Source organism: Erigeron canadensis, chromosome 2 (genome assembly GCF_010389155.1).
Source record: "Erigeron canadensis isolate Cc75 chromosome 2, C_canadensis_v1, whole genome shotgun sequence".
Taxonomy (NCBI): domain Eukaryota; kingdom Viridiplantae; phylum Streptophyta; class Magnoliopsida; order Asterales; family Asteraceae; genus Erigeron; species Erigeron canadensis.
This window is the reverse complement of record NC_057762.1, coordinates 29,461,642-29,482,813: the sequence shown is the minus strand read 5'-3', so window position 1 is coordinate 29,482,813 and position 21,172 is coordinate 29,461,642. Positions and strand designations below refer to the sequence as shown.

General features: G+C 33.2%; 2 protein-coding genes across 4 annotated transcripts; one reads left to right on the top strand and one right to left on the bottom strand.

Annotated features, from left to right (window-relative positions):
* Positions 1–7,893: 7,893 nt before the first annotated feature.
* Positions 7,894–12,505, top strand: LOC122589260 (protein TPX2-like). 3 transcript variants are annotated; one of them, XM_043761528.1, is made up of 15 exons: positions 7,900–8,231; positions 8,827–9,003; positions 9,144–9,306; positions 9,405–9,561; positions 9,636–9,730; positions 9,816–9,882; positions 9,967–10,029; positions 10,556–10,606; positions 10,735–10,790; positions 10,923–10,998; positions 11,085–11,165; positions 11,260–11,325; positions 11,423–11,467; positions 11,570–11,642; positions 12,243–12,505. In XM_043761528.1, the coding sequence occupies exons 1-14, from the start codon at positions 8,012–8,014 to the stop codon at positions 11,630–11,632; spliced, it is 1,380 nt and encodes a 459-aa protein (XP_043617463.1). In that variant the 5' UTR covers positions 7,900–8,011; the 3' UTR covers positions 11,633–11,642; positions 12,243–12,505. The 3 variants fall into 3 exon arrangements, 2 of the variants coding, with proteins under 2 accessions (XP_043617463.1, XP_043617462.1); XM_043761527.1 differs by having other exon boundaries at positions 7,902–8,231; positions 11,570–11,646; positions 12,246–12,505; XR_006322245.1 differs by lacking the exons at positions 11,570–11,642; positions 12,243–12,505 and having other exon boundaries at positions 7,894–8,231; positions 11,085–11,181; positions 11,423–11,449.
* A 567-nt stretch (positions 12,506–13,072) lies between these two features.
* On the bottom strand, positions 13,073–20,705 carry LOC122588708 (LRR receptor-like serine/threonine-protein kinase ERL1). Its single transcript, XM_043760878.1, has 27 exons — positions 20,597–20,705; positions 19,361–19,499; positions 19,189–19,260; positions 19,026–19,097; positions 18,852–18,923; positions 18,697–18,768; positions 18,376–18,447; positions 18,212–18,283; positions 18,067–18,138; positions 17,913–17,981; positions 17,411–17,482; positions 17,245–17,316; positions 17,099–17,170; positions 16,942–17,013; positions 16,789–16,860; positions 16,602–16,673; positions 16,446–16,517; positions 16,291–16,362; positions 16,145–16,216; positions 15,989–16,060; positions 15,821–15,892; positions 15,618–15,689; positions 15,442–15,515; positions 15,224–15,355; positions 14,774–15,112; positions 14,005–14,375; positions 13,073–13,610 (listed from the first exon to the last, which is right to left on the bottom strand). Exons 1-27 carry the CDS (start codon positions 20,679–20,681, stop codon positions 13,263–13,265), a joined length of 2,925 nt encoding a protein of 974 aa, XP_043616813.1. The 5' UTR covers positions 20,682–20,705; the 3' UTR covers positions 13,073–13,262.
* Positions 20,706–21,172: the final 467 nt, after the last annotated feature.

Sequence of the window (21,172 nt, the reverse complement as noted above, 5' to 3'; positions counted from 1 at the left end):
TAGGTTGATAGGATAGTATAGTAGTGGATTAATAGTGATAGTGAATGGTATACATTGTATTACTTGGGAATGTCCAAGTGATTTCTTTTAATGCTGTGTAATGAGGTTTTTGGATTAATAAAATAACAGGCAAAGGCCTTTCATAAAATAAAAAAAAAAAAAAAGCAAAATAATGACCAACACACCCAAAATAAGTTGGTTAAAAGTTTTATAAATTTAGTCACTTATTCAAGCATCAAGGCCTCAAACCATAATAATAGGACCAAGGTATACAGCTAAAGTTACAGATGCAAGAACCAAATATTTCTTGTCGGATTATTGTCCGATAAAAGTTCTCTTTAATAGTTTCATTAAACTACTATATTTCTCATGTTGCTGGAAAGGTGTGCCGTGCGCCCGTGAGCAAAATTTCACACTTTTGGGCGGGTTGACCCATCATATTGTTTATTTGTTTGTTTAAATAACAAATTAATGAAATGATCCTAGTACACAATTTTTGTTTTTCTCTCGCGTGACAAAATGGATAAGAATTTCATTGTAGTTTTAACATCACATAACTGAAGAGAGCTCATCTATGTCATATTATGTATTACTGTATCATCTATGCGTCTTAATTCTGCTAGATATAACCCTAAACTTCTTAAATATAAAGGCTCGAAGAACAATACAAAACAATCAATGTATATAACAAGAAAAATACGTCAATAATGGAAATAGATGTTGTTTTTAACTTTTATATGTTGTTTTTTTTCCTTACTTGAATTACAATGACACTAAAAGAACGCTCTTGACCAATCTGACATTAAGAGTTAAATTAATTGGCTCGAAACGATTTAGGACTGTTGAAATTATACAAACAAGAACCAAGCTTTATAACTTCAAAAAAAAGAACCAAGCTTTATCAAAACTAGCACAGTACCCGTGCTATGCAGCGGTGGTCGTGACGGTGACGGTGTGATGGTTGGACGACTGTTGGTGGTATAGCGGCGGTGAGTTGTGTATATAATTGATGTAAAAGGTTAATTAACATATTTTAAATGATAAAGGACTGGCAGTATAATTTAATCATTAATGTTAAGAGGATAGTGTATATGAAAGTATTTTAAAGAGTGTTAAGTGAAAATATTACATATTTTCAACATTACCAAAAATAAAAAAGGCTATTCTTTTTATAGTATAACGAGCATGGTACCCGCGCAATGCGGCGGCGGTGGTGGGGAAGGCGGTCTAGTGGTTTCGGTGATGGGTGGTGGCGGCGGTGTCAAGTGGTGTAGGTTTATGTTATTGTGATAGTATAAATTTTTAGAAGATAAGGGATTAAAGTGTTAATTATTAAAATAAAGGTTTAGAGTGTAATTAGCGAACATAAAAGGAAATGTCCAAGCGTAATTTTGATATTTCAAAGACAGAAATTACTAAAAATAAAAAGGGTGTTTTGCTTTATAAAGGAGTATAAACTAGCCTATGTCCATGCAATGCAATGCGGCGTCAGTGGGGTGATGGTGGTGGCGACAGGTGGCGGAGGTGGTGGCGGCAATGGTGACGAATGTAAAAGCAATTGATGTTAAAGGTGGTAGTGTAGTTATATTAATGAATTGAAGGATCTATATTGTAAATTATTTCATCAAAGGTACTATAAATACATTAAGTGGAGATGTTTAGATTATTGACTAAATGAAAAAGGTGTTTTTGATTTTTCAAAGTTTTAAAAAAAATGAGTCATTTGCTTTATTAGGCGGTAAATATAGATAAGATGTAAAAATTCAACAATCTAAGATGATTTATCATCATTTAACCCCAACAAAACATATGGTCGTTGAAGGATTATCATTCCAAAAAGGGAAATGATATATCTATAACTTCTTTTTGCCATCTACAAAATATATACATCGAACAGTTGTATATTGTGCTATAAAATATGTACAATTGTTGTAGATGGCTAAAAAGTAATGTAGATATATCAACTCCCCTTCCAGAAAAGGTGTAGTAAATTAAGGCTTTATAAAAACATTTATTTAAAACAAAAAGTCTTCTTAGGTATTCAATTAGGAGCATTAATCAAAACCCTTGTGCCAGTTCTAATTCAAGTTATTAGTAACATTAAAATTGCCGTCTTTGGACAAATTAAGTACATCATTCTTGACCAATATAATCAAAAATAGATGACGTTATGACGTCCATCATAACTAACTTTATTATCGTCAAATTTGCATCCCTCATGTCAAAAATTAAATAATGTGTTTCATATGGGATAGTAGTGATTTATCGTACGTTAATACGTTATATATGAGTACACACATACTTAATTCGATTTCAATAAACAATAATAAGTATCATAAACGTAGTGTTATACTGTTATTATTATAGATATAAATTGCAGAAAATAATGTATGACATAGTAGTTTGCACTTTGAACGTACTATGACATAGTATATATATTTCTCAATTAACTTAACGAAATCAATGGCAGTTTAATTATAGCCGTTGAGCCATGATTTCATTTGCTAAGCTTGGTGAAATAAAACTAATAATTTATCATTATATATTCATTGCCAAAGGGAGCACTAGTATGGCCGTGCTCGTCATCCCGGATTCATGAACATCTACAAAAGTTGTCCACGCTTTTGTTAAAGCGCACCACTCTTGATGTCCACTGATATCATATTCGGACATTGACCTTCCTATAAACTTTTTTTATAATGTCACATCTATAAACTATTCGGTTAAAGATCACCCATTCTGTCAGGGGAAGAGGAGTGGAGCACGGGTTGCGTGCGGGTTGAAGCAGCCCTCCCAGGCACGCCGCCGCTATGGGTGCGGGTTGAAGAAGGACTCGGTTTGGGCGGGCTTAAAGCTGGTGGCGGGTTGAAGCATTTTGATCGTTGGGGAGCGTGTGGAGGTAGGGTCCAGCAGCCATTAAAAAAAATTACTCTTTTTAAGTAGCCGTTGCTTAATAAAAAAAAATGTCGCACCGGGACAAGTCACCTTTCGTCTACCGCGAAAAGTAGCACCGCCTCAATATCAACCTCAACAAGTCGAGCCTTGCAATACTATACTCCCGAGTCACCACCGACTACTCAACCTCAATATCATTACACCTCACCAATCAAAAAATGTTAGTGTGGGCGCTTGAGCAAAAAGGTTCGATTGCGGCAAAGTATGGGTGAGAGTTTAATAAGTGATTTTTATGTTTTCAATCTATCTACTTAGTTATCGTTTATTTTCATGTTTCGAACGTTTTTTTTATTATTATTATTTGTTTAAGTATGTAATGAACTTTGTTTAATTTTACTATGTATGGTTTATGTTTTATTTATATTGTTTTGTTTAAAAAATTTGATTAAGTTAAATAAAAAAGAAAAAAAATAATTTGGGAGGGTTGAGAAAGTGATAAATGCCATGAAAAATGGTTGGGATGGTTGGTTGAGAGGTTGGAAAAGGGAAAATGAGTTGGTGGTATTTTGGTTGGTAAGATTTGGGAGAGTTGAAAAATAACACTACATGACTCCCTTCCCCCTCACTAAGGCTAGTTATTTTATAAAAGGAGTTGATATTCGTACAACAATCAATAAATCTATCACAACTATTCATTACATGTTTATGAAGTATGATGTAAAACTTGTACATTATGGTACATCCATCATTTCTTATGATACCTTTATTATTTTCCTTTTACGAGCATGGTACTCGCACAATGCGGCGGCGATGACATTAGTTGCGATGTGGTAACGTCGGCGTCAAGTGATGTTAGTAATTGATACAAAGATATTTGATTTTTAGGGATGGTGAATATCTTTTAAAAGATTATGGAATGGTTGTGTAAGTTAATTAATTAAGGATAAAATGTTAATTTTGCATGTCCCAAAATTGTAAAATTTTCAACATAGGGGTATAATTTTTATATAGTAGTGTAGGGCTTTCTCTTTATTAAGTAGTATAGATATAGATGGATCCATCTAGATGGATTAGGATTCCCTAAAGTTACAATAACTTTACCTATAAAGTGGAGAACATCTCAACCATTAGATTAAAATCAAGTGTCAAGATTCAAACTTGATTTTTGAATCTTAACCCTTAATTTCAATCTAATGGTTGAGATGCTCTCAACTTTATAGGTAAAGTTATAATAACTTGAGGGAATCTTAATCCTAGATCCGATATAGATATAGATAAACTACGCAGTAAAATTGTAAAAATAATTAAAACTATCTTCTGATTTTGCTAAAGGGCTAAAACAATTGCAATGATGGAGTTACTAAAGTTTATGGCACATGGTAACACCACCAGGCAAAAGTCAATCCGACCAAAGCATTAGCGGCGACGTAACCGTTAATATTCTGACAGGGGACCCAATAATTTCTTTGTCAGATTTACCATTACAAACATGGGACTCGCAATATTAGTGACGACGTCACCACTAATTCTTTCTCTGGTAGGGTTACACTTTTTTGCCTGGTAGTGTTACACTTTATAGGATAAAAGATGTAAAAGGGGAATAATGATTTAGAAATCAAACAATGATGAGGACCCACCGCATGGAGCCTTAAACAATATTAATTTTGTCTTCGTATAGCACGTTTCCTTGCTTCCGGCCCCTTCCCTTTTCCGTCCGTACTAACTAGGAGCGTCTACTACTGTTTTTTCATTTTTTTAATGACAGTTTATTTTATTTATTTATTTATTTTATTTATTTATTTTTTTTTTGAAAGGGTGATCATTTGCTCGCAACAAGAGATCTAACTTACGTTATCTTAACCGGGTTTACGCTAGAGAGCCCCATCACCCTCAATACCTAATAGTAGGATAAACCTCAACTAAACCGCCCGAAAGCACGACATTTAATTGGGGTAAAACCATGCCCCCTCTGCAGGACTCAAACCTGCTTCACTGGAGAACTTTATTTGTGAAATATCTTTCGAGACTTCCAGCATGAAAAACTGGTGCTCAACCATTAAACTATAAATATTTAATGATAGTTTATTTGGTATTATAACTAGCCTTGTGCCCGCGCGATATGGCGGGACATAGGAAAAAAAAGTTGGAAGTAGCGGTATTGTGTTATTACTGGAATGTATGATTCAACTCAAATGTTTCTTAGTCCGGCTGAAAGTGCAAACCATAGTTGTTATTTTAGAGTGAACGTTTTTTATGTTGATCGATTATTAAATTTAATGCATGTGTGTTTTTTAGTATACTATGTGAGTAACTTCAGAGAAGGGAATGTTGTTTTTTTTAAGGATATTTTTGAAATTTTAGGGAAAAAGTGTTAAATGGTAGTATAGATTAAAAGGGTAAATTAGAGATTTTAAAGGTAGAGTGTTAAATTTTTTTTGGTAGTTTGTTTATATAAATAGTATAGAAATTATTATAATAATGTAATACTCAATCTGTTTCATATCAAGTGTCCTAGTTTGACTTTTTGAGTTTTTTTTTTCAACTTCGACTGTAAATATTTTTGTTTTTGTTATATAAAACTCGATATAACATATATGAATTGATTGAGTTTAAATGTACTTTTCATTGATATAACTTTCATCAAATTAATATATAACACAAACAAAGATATTTACAGTCAAGTTGTAAGAAAAAAACTTGATAATTAAAATCAGACGATGGGAGTACTAGTTTTATTTTACTAATACTATTATACTAATAATAATTGAACCTCGCATGTTAAATTGTAACTAGTTAATTTTCTCATATTGCAAGGTTAGTATATGGTTAACTTGACAATGTAACAGCAACAAATTATGTTTTTGTACTGCTGATTTGGACATGAGTTAAGATCTTTTCAACTTAGGGGTAACTTGAGGAGTAAAATTAGATGATTTTGACGGTTGATTTAAAATTAATAGTCAAGATTAAAAAATGATAAATGACTCTTGACTATTGATTTTAATCAAATGATCAATAACATTTCAATTTTACCCTCAAGTTATTTTAAACTTGAGAAAGTCCCCTCCTTTGAAGATAGTCTTACTTTACTTTCTCACAAACTTTTGGATGCATAATCATATCTATTATTGTTGTTAACTCAGACCTTTTATCCATGGTAACTACTAATTTTATTAAAGTTAGATATATAAAATAATAGAAATGATTAAACCTCCTAACAAAACAGTTTAAAAATCCTTTTACTTATTGGATGATGACATTTAGAAAAATCAGAAGATAAGATTAAGAAAGAGAATTAATGGATAACACATATCACTATTTATGATTTTAGAAAGATTTTTAAGAGAATTTATCATTTTGCATAAAATAAAGTGTTGTATGTCACTTTTATCAACATAATATCTAGTCCTTCATTTCAGAATTTAAAATTCACTTCGACGCCCAAAGTATGCTACGACCCATGAAAATATTTATTGTGACTTTGCACGCTTGAAAATAAATACATATTTTTTTCAATATCACGGGATAAAGACAGACTTGGTCAATCACTCATATCAGACAAATTACACAAATTTATAGGCCTGGTGTGTTTGTGAATGAGGAAAATAACCATAGTAATTTAAAGCAAGCCTAAAGTAACTTGTACCTTTTTGGTTCTATTAAATTATTAAGTATTAACATCTGTGATATTAGGTGAAATTGTTACGAAGATTTTTATATATGTCCTATTTTAAAGACATAATTACATATATGTTTAAAGCATTGTATTTAAGCATTAAAAACTTACATCTAAGACATATATGTAATTATATCTTTTAAATGAGATGAGATATATATGAAATTTTTTCCAAATTGTTAAACCATAGAAGGGTCAAACCAATAAATAATGGTGGGTGGGACCTATCTGCATTGTATTATTAGCATTACAATTACCATTATAATACCAGATCAATATATATACGATGTAGCATCGACAGTACACAACATGCAAGGTGATCGACATGGCAACGTTAATTTCAAATTAAAAACCTGACAAAACTATATTAGACCCTGTCAAGTTGTGTAATACTAAAAACGCACACGCACGATGTATAGTAGAATATCAATTTCGAAAAATCTTGAAATTTAGGTGTAAATTAAGTTAATAAATTAATTCATAAACTTCAATTAATACATGCGACAATCAGTGTTGGTAGTTAGGCTTCGTCGGGTATCAGTTTAAGTATTATTATTGGAAAATGTTAAGAGTTGCATTTAACGTGCATAATTATACATTTCATATCAATAGTCTATTATTTCAATTTTATGTTAATCTTATGTTAATTGTACCCCTAAGGATTTGTACCTTTAAATTTCCACTTCACCTTCCCCGATTTGAGGAATAATATATTGGGTGCCCGATAATCATACTTTTTCACAGTGTTCAACTTCTAAAAACACCTAAAGTTATTAACATTTTTTTTAATGAAAATAGTTTAGTGGTGATGAATATGCAATATAAAGTAATATGATTATTATTTCAAGTCCTTTTTCGATGTCTCTTTAACTATGAGATATGCGACTAATTTCTTTTAATTTTAGTTGTAGGATCAACTGGTGAATGATCGTTAGTGGATTGGTAGTTATCTTTTGGGTTTTGTTAATTAGAGTCTTGTTAGTATAAATTATTTGGTTGTATTAAGATCTATAATTTATTATGCGAAAATTTATGGGGTGGTTTTGATGTATAAAGTATTAGATTTTTATATATGTAATTGAAGGTCTTGATGTATTATTTGTCACGTGGACACACAACTAATATTCAAAAGTCCCATTACAAAACAAAAAGCCTGTGGACGCTACATTAAAACACACAAACACAAAATAATTGTATGTATTAGATTTCCTTCACCTCACACGTAAATTTCGCCATCCCCTTGGACAAAAAAAATCTCATTCTTAAATTCTCCATTTCTTTCTTTTTATCATTTGTTTTGAAAATTTTCATTTCATTTTCAAATATATATCATAAATAGGAGACTATATATATATCATACATCTTGCTTTTAATATATGGCTTAAATTTGCAACATTCCACCTTCTTTCATTGTTTTCCTTTGATCAATAAACGTCTTTCATGAAGAACTACAACGTGTTAGAGGAAACAATGGACGACGAAATGGATTTATTTGTAGACGAGATTGGTTCGTTTTTGTCCGATGATGATAATGTTTTTGTAGATGAGAATTATGAGTTTGATGCATGCCAGTTTTATGATTTTAATAAAGATGAGACACAATCTGAAGCTGATGAAGCTGATACATGGTTTTGTTATGCTCATGAATATCCACCTTCTCGTAAGTTTTTTTTTTTTTTTAATGTCATTTGATTGTTATGTGTTTTTGAATGATGTAACAATGTGGGTCATGTTTATTGTTGTTAGACTTGTCTAAATTGGTTTTTGAGAGGTTAGTGAAAATGATATTATATAATACAATAATATGTGTTTGAAATGAGTTTGAATATGTGTTTTTTATGATGTAAATAATTATAAAGTCTAGTTTTAATTATTTTTCAAGTAAATTAAACAAAACAAAAACATATTCCTACTTAAAAACAATGAGAGATGATCAACAATGTACAACAATTACTAGGTTTTAGTCAAAATATGGAGGCCCTGCAATTTTTAGGCCATATGCAGTCGAATCACTTGCATACCCTTAAAGACGACCCTGGTTTTATAAACTGATGATTGATATTTATATATTTGAGACGACCCTGGTTTTATAAACTTGATTAGTTTTGGTTTTTATAAACTGATTGATATTTATATGATATCTGCAGTCGTTAAATAATTAAAACGAAGAGTTTACATTGGTTTTTAAATTCCATTTTTAGCTCACAGATCGATATGGTCTAATCTGCATGTATAATTTGATCTGGATGTTTCAGCCTTTGTAGTGAAGTTAAAAATGATGAAAGCGGCAAAAGCCATGTCGATGAAAGGTTATAAAACTAGCTCCACAAAGAAAGAAACTCATAAAAAGACTAGTACATCCAGCACTTCATCCAGCATCTCAGACGGCGACATTGATCATAAAGCCGCCCCAAGGGATTTGAAATGTAAAGGTACGGGTCAATTTATGCACATTCATAATTAGACATTACCTGTTTTCTAGAGTCAAGTTTCTTTGTAATTTGTATCTATATCTATATTTGTTATTGTTGTACGTTTGAAAATTGGGTTTTCGTTGTTCTGACCTTTTTAGGTGTGAAGCATTATAATCATATTCCTCAAGACATCACGAAAGCCAAGTCAAAGTCCACAGTCAACGTATCCAAACCAAATGGTTCATCGTTCATGAAACCTACTGCCAGTCATTTAGCTAAGCAAAGTAAAGAGTGCGACATACATTCTGGCAGTAGTGGAAGGTGTTAAGCATTGTCGTGATCTCAGTCTTGTAACGTTTGATCCTATTAATCCGACTATATTTTCTCATTTCTGCTTTTTTGTTATTATAAACTTGTAGGTTGCAGAAGCCATTAATTAGCGCAAGTGAAAAGTTACAATCTCCTATCAGAAGTCAAAACCACGCCACCAAAAGGCAGAAGCTTGAAATTGGTTATCTACGTAAGGCTGCACAATTGAAGCACCAGGCTTCGTTTTTGCACAAGGCCACCAAGAAGGTAAAGTACCAAATTAGACTTCATATCATCAAACAAAAAAAAGTCTTTAATTCGAAAGACTGTTTGTTTCATAGGCTGAACTGTTGGAAGGCAAATTAAAACCTAGAGTTAAGACTATTACTCCACAAAAACCTGCGTTGGTAACAGAAGAGAGAGCTCAAAGGCGTAGGTAGTGTTTTTCAGAATTTTTGCTGCTTATTTTGTATGCCATTCTATAAAACAGCAATCAATGACTAATTTTTCTTGACATTTAGGTCCCAGAATAAATCTGAATCAGTTCAACAACCAAAAGCATTTAAAGCACGGCCATTGAACAGAAAAGTCAGTACTTGAAATTAGTTAGTATCTTTTTCAAAACTCACTTCTACATGTAACCTACATTTAACAAAAGTATATATGTCGCAGATTCTCGACACTCCTACATTGCCTCAACGCAAGAAAAGCATGACTCCTACTACTGAATTTCAAGTAAGTTGTCAAAATCTATAAAGTTGCGAGTAGATGTGGCCATTTCAATGTTTATACTTAAGAATGGGCCGATTTGGGTGTTGTTTTATCCCAATGGGTCAAATGGATCAAATAAAAAATTTTTGGTGAATGGGTCAATCAGGTTGAAAGACAGTAAATACACCCAGAGTCTATTTCAAATTCTATAAACCTCCTATATCACTTTCATTCGAAGATTTTGATTATTGTTCTAATATTGATTTAGTAATCTCCATGTCCTCCTACCTTTTTTTTTAACCGAATGTCCTCCTACTTACTTAGAAAAGAAGTTTAGGATCAAAAGTGTTTTTGTTTTTCGGACAATCTGTGTGACCCGTTTTATCCTGTACTAAAAGATGACTTGTATGGACCTGTTATCTATTGCGACCGTGGCACATACTGTTACAAGTAACTAAATGATAGTGTTGAGTCACATTTTTATATAGTCAGAAAGATATCATACATTGCATGATGCATTTAAACCTTGACCTTACTAATTGCATAACAGGAGTTTCACTTGAAGACAAATGAGCGGGCGATGCAAGTTCAGCCTACTAATGTATGCTATTAACTTAACTTGTTTATATCATAAGCGTGTGCTCGTTTGTATACGCATTTTTTTTTCTTTGCATTTTTATATCATTTCATCAGTTTTTAACATGCCAGGCAAACATGTACTTCATGCAGGTACTTCGTAAGCATAGTACTGGTCCTGCAAAGAGTGAAGACACTCTTATGAAGAGGTCAAAACCTTCAACTTGAATTTAGGCCTTCTATTGTACAATTTGAATGGTTAACTTATCTTCGGCTGCTACACATTTTCATTATACTTTGCTATAACTCATTTCTTACTTTGAGTCTATTACTTGTTGCAGCCAAAACTCTGGAAATGCCGGAAAGAAGGATAAATGCAGATCACCAAATAATTTTAAGGCTTGCTCTAATGACAAGGTGGAGAGACAGCTCTACATATCTATTTTACATGTTATGCATATTCTTTTCTTGCAACTCACTTAAAGATTGTACTTATGGCACAGGTATATCCAATCAAAGATGGTGGATATACTTTGAATACAAAGCACAATTCTTATTCGCCGCCAGTAGAATTATTTAAGAAGGTAAAAGACTAATACTGTAAGCACTACGAATCTTAAAATGTTAATTACTTTTGGGAGTTATCATAGCTCATTCTTTTTATCATTGTGTTTTAAGCTCTCTTTGAAACCTGAATCTGAGACGAAAACTATAACATCACTAAAACCACCTCGTGTAAGTAAGGTTAGTTTCACATAACCTCCTGACATCTCTATATAAAGTTAACGTACTCCAAGTAATTCTAAGTATTGATTATTTATACTATTTTTGACGTGTTTAGGGGCTGAAGGAGAACATGGCAAGATCTTTTCAGCAGGACTTTAGGGTATATTTTCTAAGCATATTTGTAATTTGTTTCATAACTTTCGTCCTAACTTCTTGCAACGTAACGTGTCTTAAGTATGTGAACATCATCATGTGTGAACAGAGATGTGTAGGGAAGCCGAATCATTGTGGAACTGATAGGAGGACCACTGAAGTTAAAATATAGCCTAACATAAACAGGTAACAAATAACCAAAACTTATTTTCTAGAATGTTATTGGCAATTATTGATATTTTAGTGCACAAATTTGAAATTTGTCATACATGTGGCTAGCTTGCATAGAGTAGGAAAACTATAACTTAATAGACCTGGGCCGAAAACTTTTGCTTCCATACACTAATAATAATGAAATAGACAATTCACATCCATAAGTTATGTTTGATGAATTAATTTAATTTTACCTGTCACTGGATTAGCTTTGTTTTGATGCTCCCTTCACTTGCAACTGATTCTCAAACCAGAAGGTGTTGTCATACATGGAGGCAAAATGGTTGGGTTGGATCGTGGGGGGTTGGGTAACGAGCTGAAAAGGCTATGGGTAAAAAGGAATCTTTAAGTGCATGTTGGGTTGCACTCAAAATAAGTATCTTCCTGATAAATTTGCTCAACATAATCATCTCCACTTGTAACAAATGGGCAATGAATTCAGTTTAAGACGCTACTATGTTGAGCGGTTAGTTGATATCTAATAATGCAAGACCAGTATATTTTTGATACAATGTTTTGCTTGGAATAAAAAAATGTCAAACTATAGTTTTCACATTACTCTTACATTGCAGGATATGTGTGCATGGAAGGTTGTCTAGAAATGTATTGGGGGTTGAAGATAGTCATGCAATGTGCAAATATCATCTTGAGCTTCCACTTCCATATATAGAGATATAATCACTAACAAGACACAGCGGAAGCTTTAACAATAGCTCATTGTCATTAAAGAGAAACTGATTACGAAAACCTATACAGGGCAAGTCATCTCATCTGGCCAACCATGGTGTAACTGTAAATCATCAATATATGTAATAAAAATATTATTTACTTACTTACCAACGTCTATAGCCAACCACCTTAATACACAAAAGAGGGGAATCATATCATAGTCTAACGTCAACAATGTTTGGCGAAAACTATCCCTGCTGGGGGTTATGTGGGTACCAATTCGGTACATAGGATCAAGCGGTTCCCATTAATCTACCGGGTTTTTTTTGTTGTTTTGTTTTTTAGAGTTTGGGGAAAACATGTGCTTGGTTTATCAGCAGGTTGATCAGCAAAAGGACTAAAGAACACACGGAGCCATATCTCGCATAGGTCGTTCTTTGGCAGAAAGGCCAAAATGTAACTGTACATGTTTTATCAGTGGCAGGTCCCATTGAAGGAAAGAAAATTAAGGCTTCTTCTGAAGTAACCGTGCTTTTTCAGTTGATTCAGCAGATAAATCTACATAAATTACAAGTAAATCATACAGCTACAGACATAAAAATGGTAAAAGCATGCTTGAACATTCTTTATGTTCAGATATTTGTAAGGTGATGGTTTGAGCCAGGGTTTGATGTAAAGAACTGGCAATCAAGCAAAGAATGAGCCACAACATAGCACCACAAAACAGAAATAAGGCTAACGTAACAAAATAGATTGAACTACAGCCTGTGAACCAGTTTTACAAAATTACAAGTACAATAACATAAGTTAACATTACAACATAAAAGCCTTTAGTTCCTAAATCTGATATTATCAATAACTTGTAACTAAAGCCAGCCAAAAGATAACACCGCCCCCAAAAGTAGTTCCAAAACTATATCCTAAAATGTATTATTTGATACAAGTTCGCGAAACCTGAAAAACCATTGAGCATCTGAAGAATTGTCATCCTGCTGCCGAGGAGGATGCCCATCTCCTATCACATATTGTGCATACTCCGATGTCTTTTTTTCAGGACCCAAATTTGTTTTTGTACCTAGAGCAGAGGGCAACAAGGATTGCAGGATCCCTGCAACCTCATGCATTGTCGGTCTCTCAGAAGGATGACGCCTTGTGCATAACAACGCAAGTTGAAAAGTCTTTTTAACTTGTGATAAATCAATACAGGTAACCGACACTTCTGGATCAACTGATTCCATCACTGTATTATCATCAGCCTTTGCCAATATCTGAAAAATGTCAGCACAATTTAAGCATATGAAAGATACGCAGCTAAAAATATTGTAGATGCCTAACAGCAGAGATGGCAAGATTGGAACATCAACAGGTTTGGGCAAGTATGGGCAAATCGAACAAGACACCTTGTGATCCATTTTGAGAATATAAAAATAAGTTATGCTTTAATTATCGTTGAAATAACAAATATTGATTCCATAAAAATGTAAATCATTTAACAAAATTCAAGACACTAAAATACAAAGGCATATTTTGGACTGGGTCTATAGTCCATATTGCCAAAATCAGCATAATTATTAGTAAACGGAAAAGATTCACCATTCGTAAGAAATCCTTAGTATAAGAAGTAAGCTATATTAAAAAAAAGGATTAGAAATTAGTTGGTACCAGTTGATGCAAGTTAGACTCGTTGTCAACAGCTTTCTTTCCAGTCAATAACTCCAGGAGAACGATACCAAAACTATACACATCTGATTTTTCAGTAAGCCGAGAAGTCCTAGCGTACTCAGGGTCTATGTAGCCAATCGTCCCGAGAACATAAGTTGACGCATAGGTTTTAGTCGTCGGAAGAGACTTTGCAATGCCAAAATCAGATATATGAGCCTCAAAATTCTCATCCAACAAAATATTTGATGATTTCACATCTCTATGAATGATTCTTGGGCTGCAATCGTGGTGAAGATAAGCTAGTCCTTGTGCAGCTCCCACTGCTATCCTGTGACGGGTTTCCCAATCAAGTTTCACCTTCTTCGATGGTCCTGTCATAGTAAATAACACATTAAGCGCTTTTAACTATATTAACATGCAAGTTGTAATTTCATTAAAGAAAAAGCAGTCTTTTATCAATGAAGTTAGACATGCTAACTTAATGGGTTGATATTGTTTTGTGTTCTCTTAATTAGGTAGGTTAGTTGAACGAGTCTAATTAGTCAAAAAGGTTGACAGGCTACTTTTTACGCATACCATGGGCTAAATTGTTTTATTCGCATCATTGATTAAGGAAAAAATCTATTGAAATCAAAATTAATACATTAAATATTTATGAAGAACTTTAAGACAGACAATAAACATTTATCAATCGGCATATAAAACTTGTTTTGACCCGTAACCCAACCTACCAAGTAAAACAAACATAGAAGTAGCATCATGCACTTACCATGAAGAAGATCCCAAAGAGAACCATTTGGCATGTAGTCATAGAAGAGGAGGTTTCCAGTGGGCGAAAGGGAATAACCATGCAGACTCACAAGATTTCTATGTCGAATGCTGCCAATAGTCTCCAGCTCAGTTTCAAACTCCTGAAAGTTGTGCTGGTACTGGGTGTAAAGCCGCTTGATTGCAATAGGCCGGGAATTCTTTAGAGAACACTTGTAAACGGTGCTTGAAGAACCATATCCTATAATGTACTTTTCATTGAAATTTTCTGTGATTCTCAAAATATCATCATACGTGTGAATTGCCAAATCCATGTGAAGAATTACAAGTTTTGGAGGACCTGGCAAAAAGCCTGATATTAAAAATCGCTAAACTATCTAAAAGCTCATTGGTAAGATTAGAGGTAGCAAGATGAACTGGATTGCCACCTCTGGTAAAGAACAGCACAAACCTTGCAAGCCCTTGGTCGTTTCTTTCATATACTGTTTGGGTTTGTTTGATCTTAAAATCATCAGTATCACCATGGCTACAAGTACCACAAACCCTAACGTCATGCAAACAACAGCCGTTCTGGAAAAGAAAGCTGCAGTAGAAACTTAAATATTAATATACCGCTGACTTTCACTCAACACATGGATGAATAATTGAATACAAGACCTGAATAGATACCTCTTTGTTTTTGTGAATATGGGTCACATATGGAACCTAACCAGTTCCCACATAACAAAGGATTTCCAAGAAAGCTGCAAGCAGACAATACATAACATATATTATCAGGAAAACTGAACAAACACACTTCAAATCAGAGGGGGGAGGGAGGTCAGCAAAAAAACACAATAATTTACCTATCCGGTGGAAACCGTGAAAAAGTTCTACTAGGAGGCACCACCCCGGATATGTTGTTGTAAGAAACATTTCTGATGCGAAGAAGACGATTAGTTAGCATGGGAGATCACCAATTAAAATAACAAATATCATATTCGTCAGTGAGGGAAAAATCACCTACATGTATATAATAACAAGGATGAATATAACCGAATAAACTTACAGATTAACAAGGCTGAAACAGTTGGATAATTGGTTAGGTATCTCTCCGTTCAAACTGTTGTTGTTTAAGATGCTGCAATTAGATCATAATAGATAGGTTAAGGTGTTAGAATTCCTTCCATCAGTGTAAGAATATACGAGTATAATGGCCAAAAAAAAAATGGCGTACAGAGACATGATGTTTTGCAGCTGGCCCATCTCTACTGGTATGGCCTCATGGAGTTTGTTGAAAGACATGTCACTACCAGAAAAAACAAATATACTGAGGATGGTTTGGAAAAGCAGAAAACACACTATGAGGTAAAAGTGAATTCAAGAAGCTTACATAATTTGGACACTTCTAAGGTTCCCAAATTCCTGAGGTATTGGACCCACAAGGAGATTATGGCTCAAATTTCTATAAACATAACAGAAAAGAAAGTCAATAAGCAATTTTTGAGTTACATTTAAGATCTAAAACACATTGCGTACAATGTCAAAAGATGCTCAAGATCGCCAATAGATGCAGGAACGGGTCCAGAGAAATGATTGCTGGAAAGATCCCTGGATAAATTTTTTAAAAAAATTGTATGTTAGACTACAGTATATTGATAAAAGAGCATAAGATACTTGCAACATGAACTTACAATGTATCTAGATTGATTATTCTCCCAAGCTGAATTGGTATAAACCCCTTAAAGTTATTTGAAGATAGATTTCTGCGTTTAACAAGGCAATTTGTTAACGTATAATAATTTGACGTAAGCTGATATAAACCCAAATTAGAAAGAAATAACCCATACAGATAAGTTAGGCTCTCTAGATTACGAAATCCGGATGGAATGGAACCATTGAGTAAGTTTCCATGCACGTTGCTGAAAGGATATGACTAAATAAGTAAGAAGTCGGTCAAACATAATTTGCATGTAAACATGGAATTATCAACTATATATAGCATATATCAATGAAAAGCACATTTATTAGTCATACAGTTGATTTAAAGCAGTGCAAGAACTGATTTCCTCAGGAATAGGCCCCTCAAGGTTGTTGAGTGCAAGGTTCCTAAAAGAACATGAGTAATCAATATTATTAACACAAGTCTAGAAGTGCTTATACTATACCAGAGCAGAATGAAGGACTCACAATTCAAAAAGCTGATCAAGATTCCCTAGTTCAGCAGGAATTCCACCACTGAACTGGTTATTATTCAACTGCCTGAAAAATCACAAACATGGCAACTTATTAATATAGGAACAAGACCATGAATGTTAAACAAATTAAGTCTAAGAGCTGCACTTACAGATAGCTAAGCTTTGTCATATTTCCAAGCTCTGGTGGAATTGGTCCTGTAAGTCTATTCCCATGAAGATATCTGTGACAGTAGAATAATGTGTAAGCATAACATAGAGCAGAAGCCTTTACATCATACATTAAGGCAATACTTACAGTTTTCCTGTAAATGATAAGTTGCCAAAGATTGGAGGAATTGGTCCGACTAATTGATTTTCACTCAAGTCCCTTGGAGGCAAAATAGATAAAAGATTTGCATCATTAGTCACAAAATACCAAACTGTGTTGCATTAATACTTAATAGAATGATAGAAATACTTACAGAACAGCAAGTGCTTGCATAAGACCAATAACTTCTGGAATTTTTCCGGTTAACTTGTTACCTTGAAGAGACCTGAAACATCAAAAAGTGTGCACAACCAATATATTGATCCCTCGTCAAAATTTTACTTGCAAAGAATATATATGTAAAACATTACATAAAACTTGGCCTCGTGGCTGTTGAGAATTAATCTTGACTTGTTAGTTTTATTTGGTTTTAATATTTGGATTTTATTATTTAGTAGTTTGAGTTTGTTTTAAGTAGCATAGTAAACAATTAGTGGATGGAGTGTCTGACCGAATTAATGGGAACAAAAGAATGTGTCCTAGTTTCTAGGGGTAATGGCTAGTTTTTAGGTAGTTATGGTTTATTTTCATTGGGTCTTGTAGGCTATAAAAGACCAAGTTTATTTCAATAGAAAAGCAAGCTTCCCTCTGCACGTTTATTTTCTTTCATATATTTACATTTCACATATTTGCAAGAGTAACAAGAAGAAACTCACAAGGTAGCCACTTGAAGAAACCCAATGTTATATGGAATTTCACCAGTGATCTGATTGTAAGAGATATCTCTGCAGAAAAAAACAAACAAACTAGTAAGTGAAAACAAGTTGTGCCACTAAAAAACAACTAAAATCTACAAAAAATGAGGCTTACAATATCTCAAAGCTTGTACAGTTACCAATGCTATCAGGAATAGTGCCGCTCAAGTTATTTCCCCGAACATCGCTAAATAATGATACAGATTTATTAACAAATTGTAGATAAAAACTCAAAAAATTAATCGAGACATGAGACTTACAAATACCAAAGACCAGTCAACTGGCACATATCAGCAGACAGGGTCCCAGTTAATGAATTGCCTCGCAAACCACTATAAAATCCAAGTACCAAAATACGAATAAGCTTCTAAGGAAAACAAAATAAATGATTGCACGTTGATCTAGTAATTTATTTAGAACTCACAGATACTGCAATACTTCATTCCAGTATATCAATCTCGGTATCTCACCAGTCAGTTTATTTTGAGCCAAATCACTAAGAAAACAAAATCAAAAAAAAAATTACATGTCACTATCATGTATGCATATTTTTGAACATACTAACCACATAACAGAAAGCATAGAAAGAATATGAACTGGCATCTTTTGTGAAGTTATGATTTGGGGATTTCTCCTTTCTTTTAGTACTGGCCCCCCACAATAGTTGGCCCATGGAGCTAAAAGTAAAATCCCAACTAAAAGATAACCTTTATGGAAAAGGGAAAGGGACCAACACACAACTTACAGTGTCTTAAGGTTAGGAATTTGAGTTAGTGTCGAAGGTATGGGACCGGTAATCTGGTTGTTCTTCAGATTCCTGTTTAGAGGGTTACACTGTTAATTAAGTAGAATTAATTAACCATCAAGTAATTTTCCATGCATTAAGCAGGATACACTTACAATAGTTCTAGCTGCTTCAGCTTAGAGATCGAAAACGGGATATCCCCATACAGCATATTGTCAGACAAATCCCTGCAACCACCAAATATTGATAATACCAAATGGTTAAAACTTAAAACATAAAATCTAGCTAGAGTATTCAGGGGTGTGAAAGGATAGAACTATGAAGCTTACAGCAAAATTAGAGAAACACAACTGCCAATTTCATCCGGTATCTGTCCGGTAAGCTTATTTCCCTGCAAATCGCTGTTACCGTTCAAACCAAGCTATTAGAACTATTTCATAATAAATGATGCATATATGTATATGTATGACATAAACAACAGGTGTTACATACATAGACTGCAGATTCCTCAAGTCTCCAATAGCAGGTGAAATTTCTCCTCCAAGGTTCAAGTTAGAAAGATTTCTTGAATCAGACACCAATTAAACCGACGTAAGTTACACCAAGTTTTGATGATGCATGCATTTAGGGAAATATACTCAAGTTTACTAGAAAATAAACATACAGAGCAACTACAGTAGTGCTGATATTATCACATATAACCCCTCTCCATGAACATAGATCCTCGTTCTGGTCTTCGTCCCAATCGAGAAGCACATTTACAACGTCGCTAAACGAAGCCTTAATAGACATTAATGCTTTACCTGCTTAATTAGTATATAGCACAATTCTATTAAAATTTTCAAACACTAGCAAACTAACATCACAACCTGTCTATATTGAACAACCAAACACAAACAAAAATTTCGTCTATAAAGAAGTCTTTCGAATGATGAAGGGGGTACATATACTTCCAATATTCTTTTATTATATTAGTTTTCTTTCTATTAGCTTAACATTCTTGGCATTTGAATCGAACACTTAGTATCTACTTATATCTTCAGCTTTCACTTATGAGTTACATGTATTAATATCTAATATTAACAATGTCATACTCTCGTGTCTAATGTTGGACACGGGTCGACACGGGTCTAAAATCTAGTTAATTTACTAAAACATATGGTAAAAACTGGTAATTTCATTAAATTTTTAATACACAATTGTATAGTAATATTAAGCACAAGAAAATAACACTTGAAAATAATAAGAATAATAATAAGAATATACACAAACAAAATTTTAATGAAAAAAAAAAAAAAACAGAGCAAAATGTTGTATCTAAAATTAGCAACAAAGAAAAACGGAAAAACCCAAAAAAATTAAAAATTAAAATTTAACATAATCTAAACAATAGGAAAATGTCATAACAAAATAAATAAAGATAATAAAAAAAATAAACAGAGCAAAATGTCCTAGCTTAAATTAGTAGGAAATTTTGGTCAACAGTTTGAAAATAAGAAATTGCAAAGCAGAATTCAAGCCAATACGACGTCGTTTTAGCTGAAACACTGTTTGAAATATTTTCCAAGAAAATAAAATAATAATAATGGTTACTACAGTAAAACCGAATATTTCATCCAATCGTTTTCTGAGCATATCAACCTTTCACCTTTCCAATAAAAAAAAATAAAAAAAGATATTGGAACATCAACAACAGTACCTCGACTCCATATATATTTCAATCACTGTAGCACCAATACACATTTTTTATAAAAATATATATATATACAAACATTTTTTGTTCAATATGTAGATATACAAAATAACTTTATAAACATTGGCATAAATTAGCATTAGGTAACCGTTAAAGCATAAAAGAAGTAAACAAAAGTTTAAAAAAAAAAAAAATCAAAAAATCTACCTTCGTCACTGAGAGACAGAGTGTACGGAAACAAAAAGAAGAACACCGCCATTGATACGCAAAAGGCGAGCTCGTTTTTCGCCATTTTTGACGAATAAAAGTTGAAAAAAATAGTAGTACAATTTAGCTTAAATTTTAGGCTTTCATGAATGAAGTAGTAATATATTATAATAATAATAATAATAATAATAATAATAATAAGAGTGTACTGGAAACACACACAAGTGCGTGACTATGTGTAATGTTCGTGTGTGTGAATGTTTTTAGAGAGAGAAAGTATAGTAAAAGTATAGATAGAGAGAGAGAGAGAATGAAAGGGAAGGGAAGGAAATGAAAACAGGCGTTTGGCGTGAACTGTAAGGTAGAGAAGATAGTGTGTGTGTTAAATGGTGTGGTATTATTGTTGTTATGAAGAGAGAGAAATTTGTTGCAGAACTTATATATATACCAATATATATACACAAATGTATGTATGTATAGAGAGAGAAAGTGGTTACAGAGAGGGGGGTAAACGGCGGTGAATGGACGTTAGTAAATGTATAGGTGTTGGGAAAAAGAAAAGTAGTAGTAGTGACA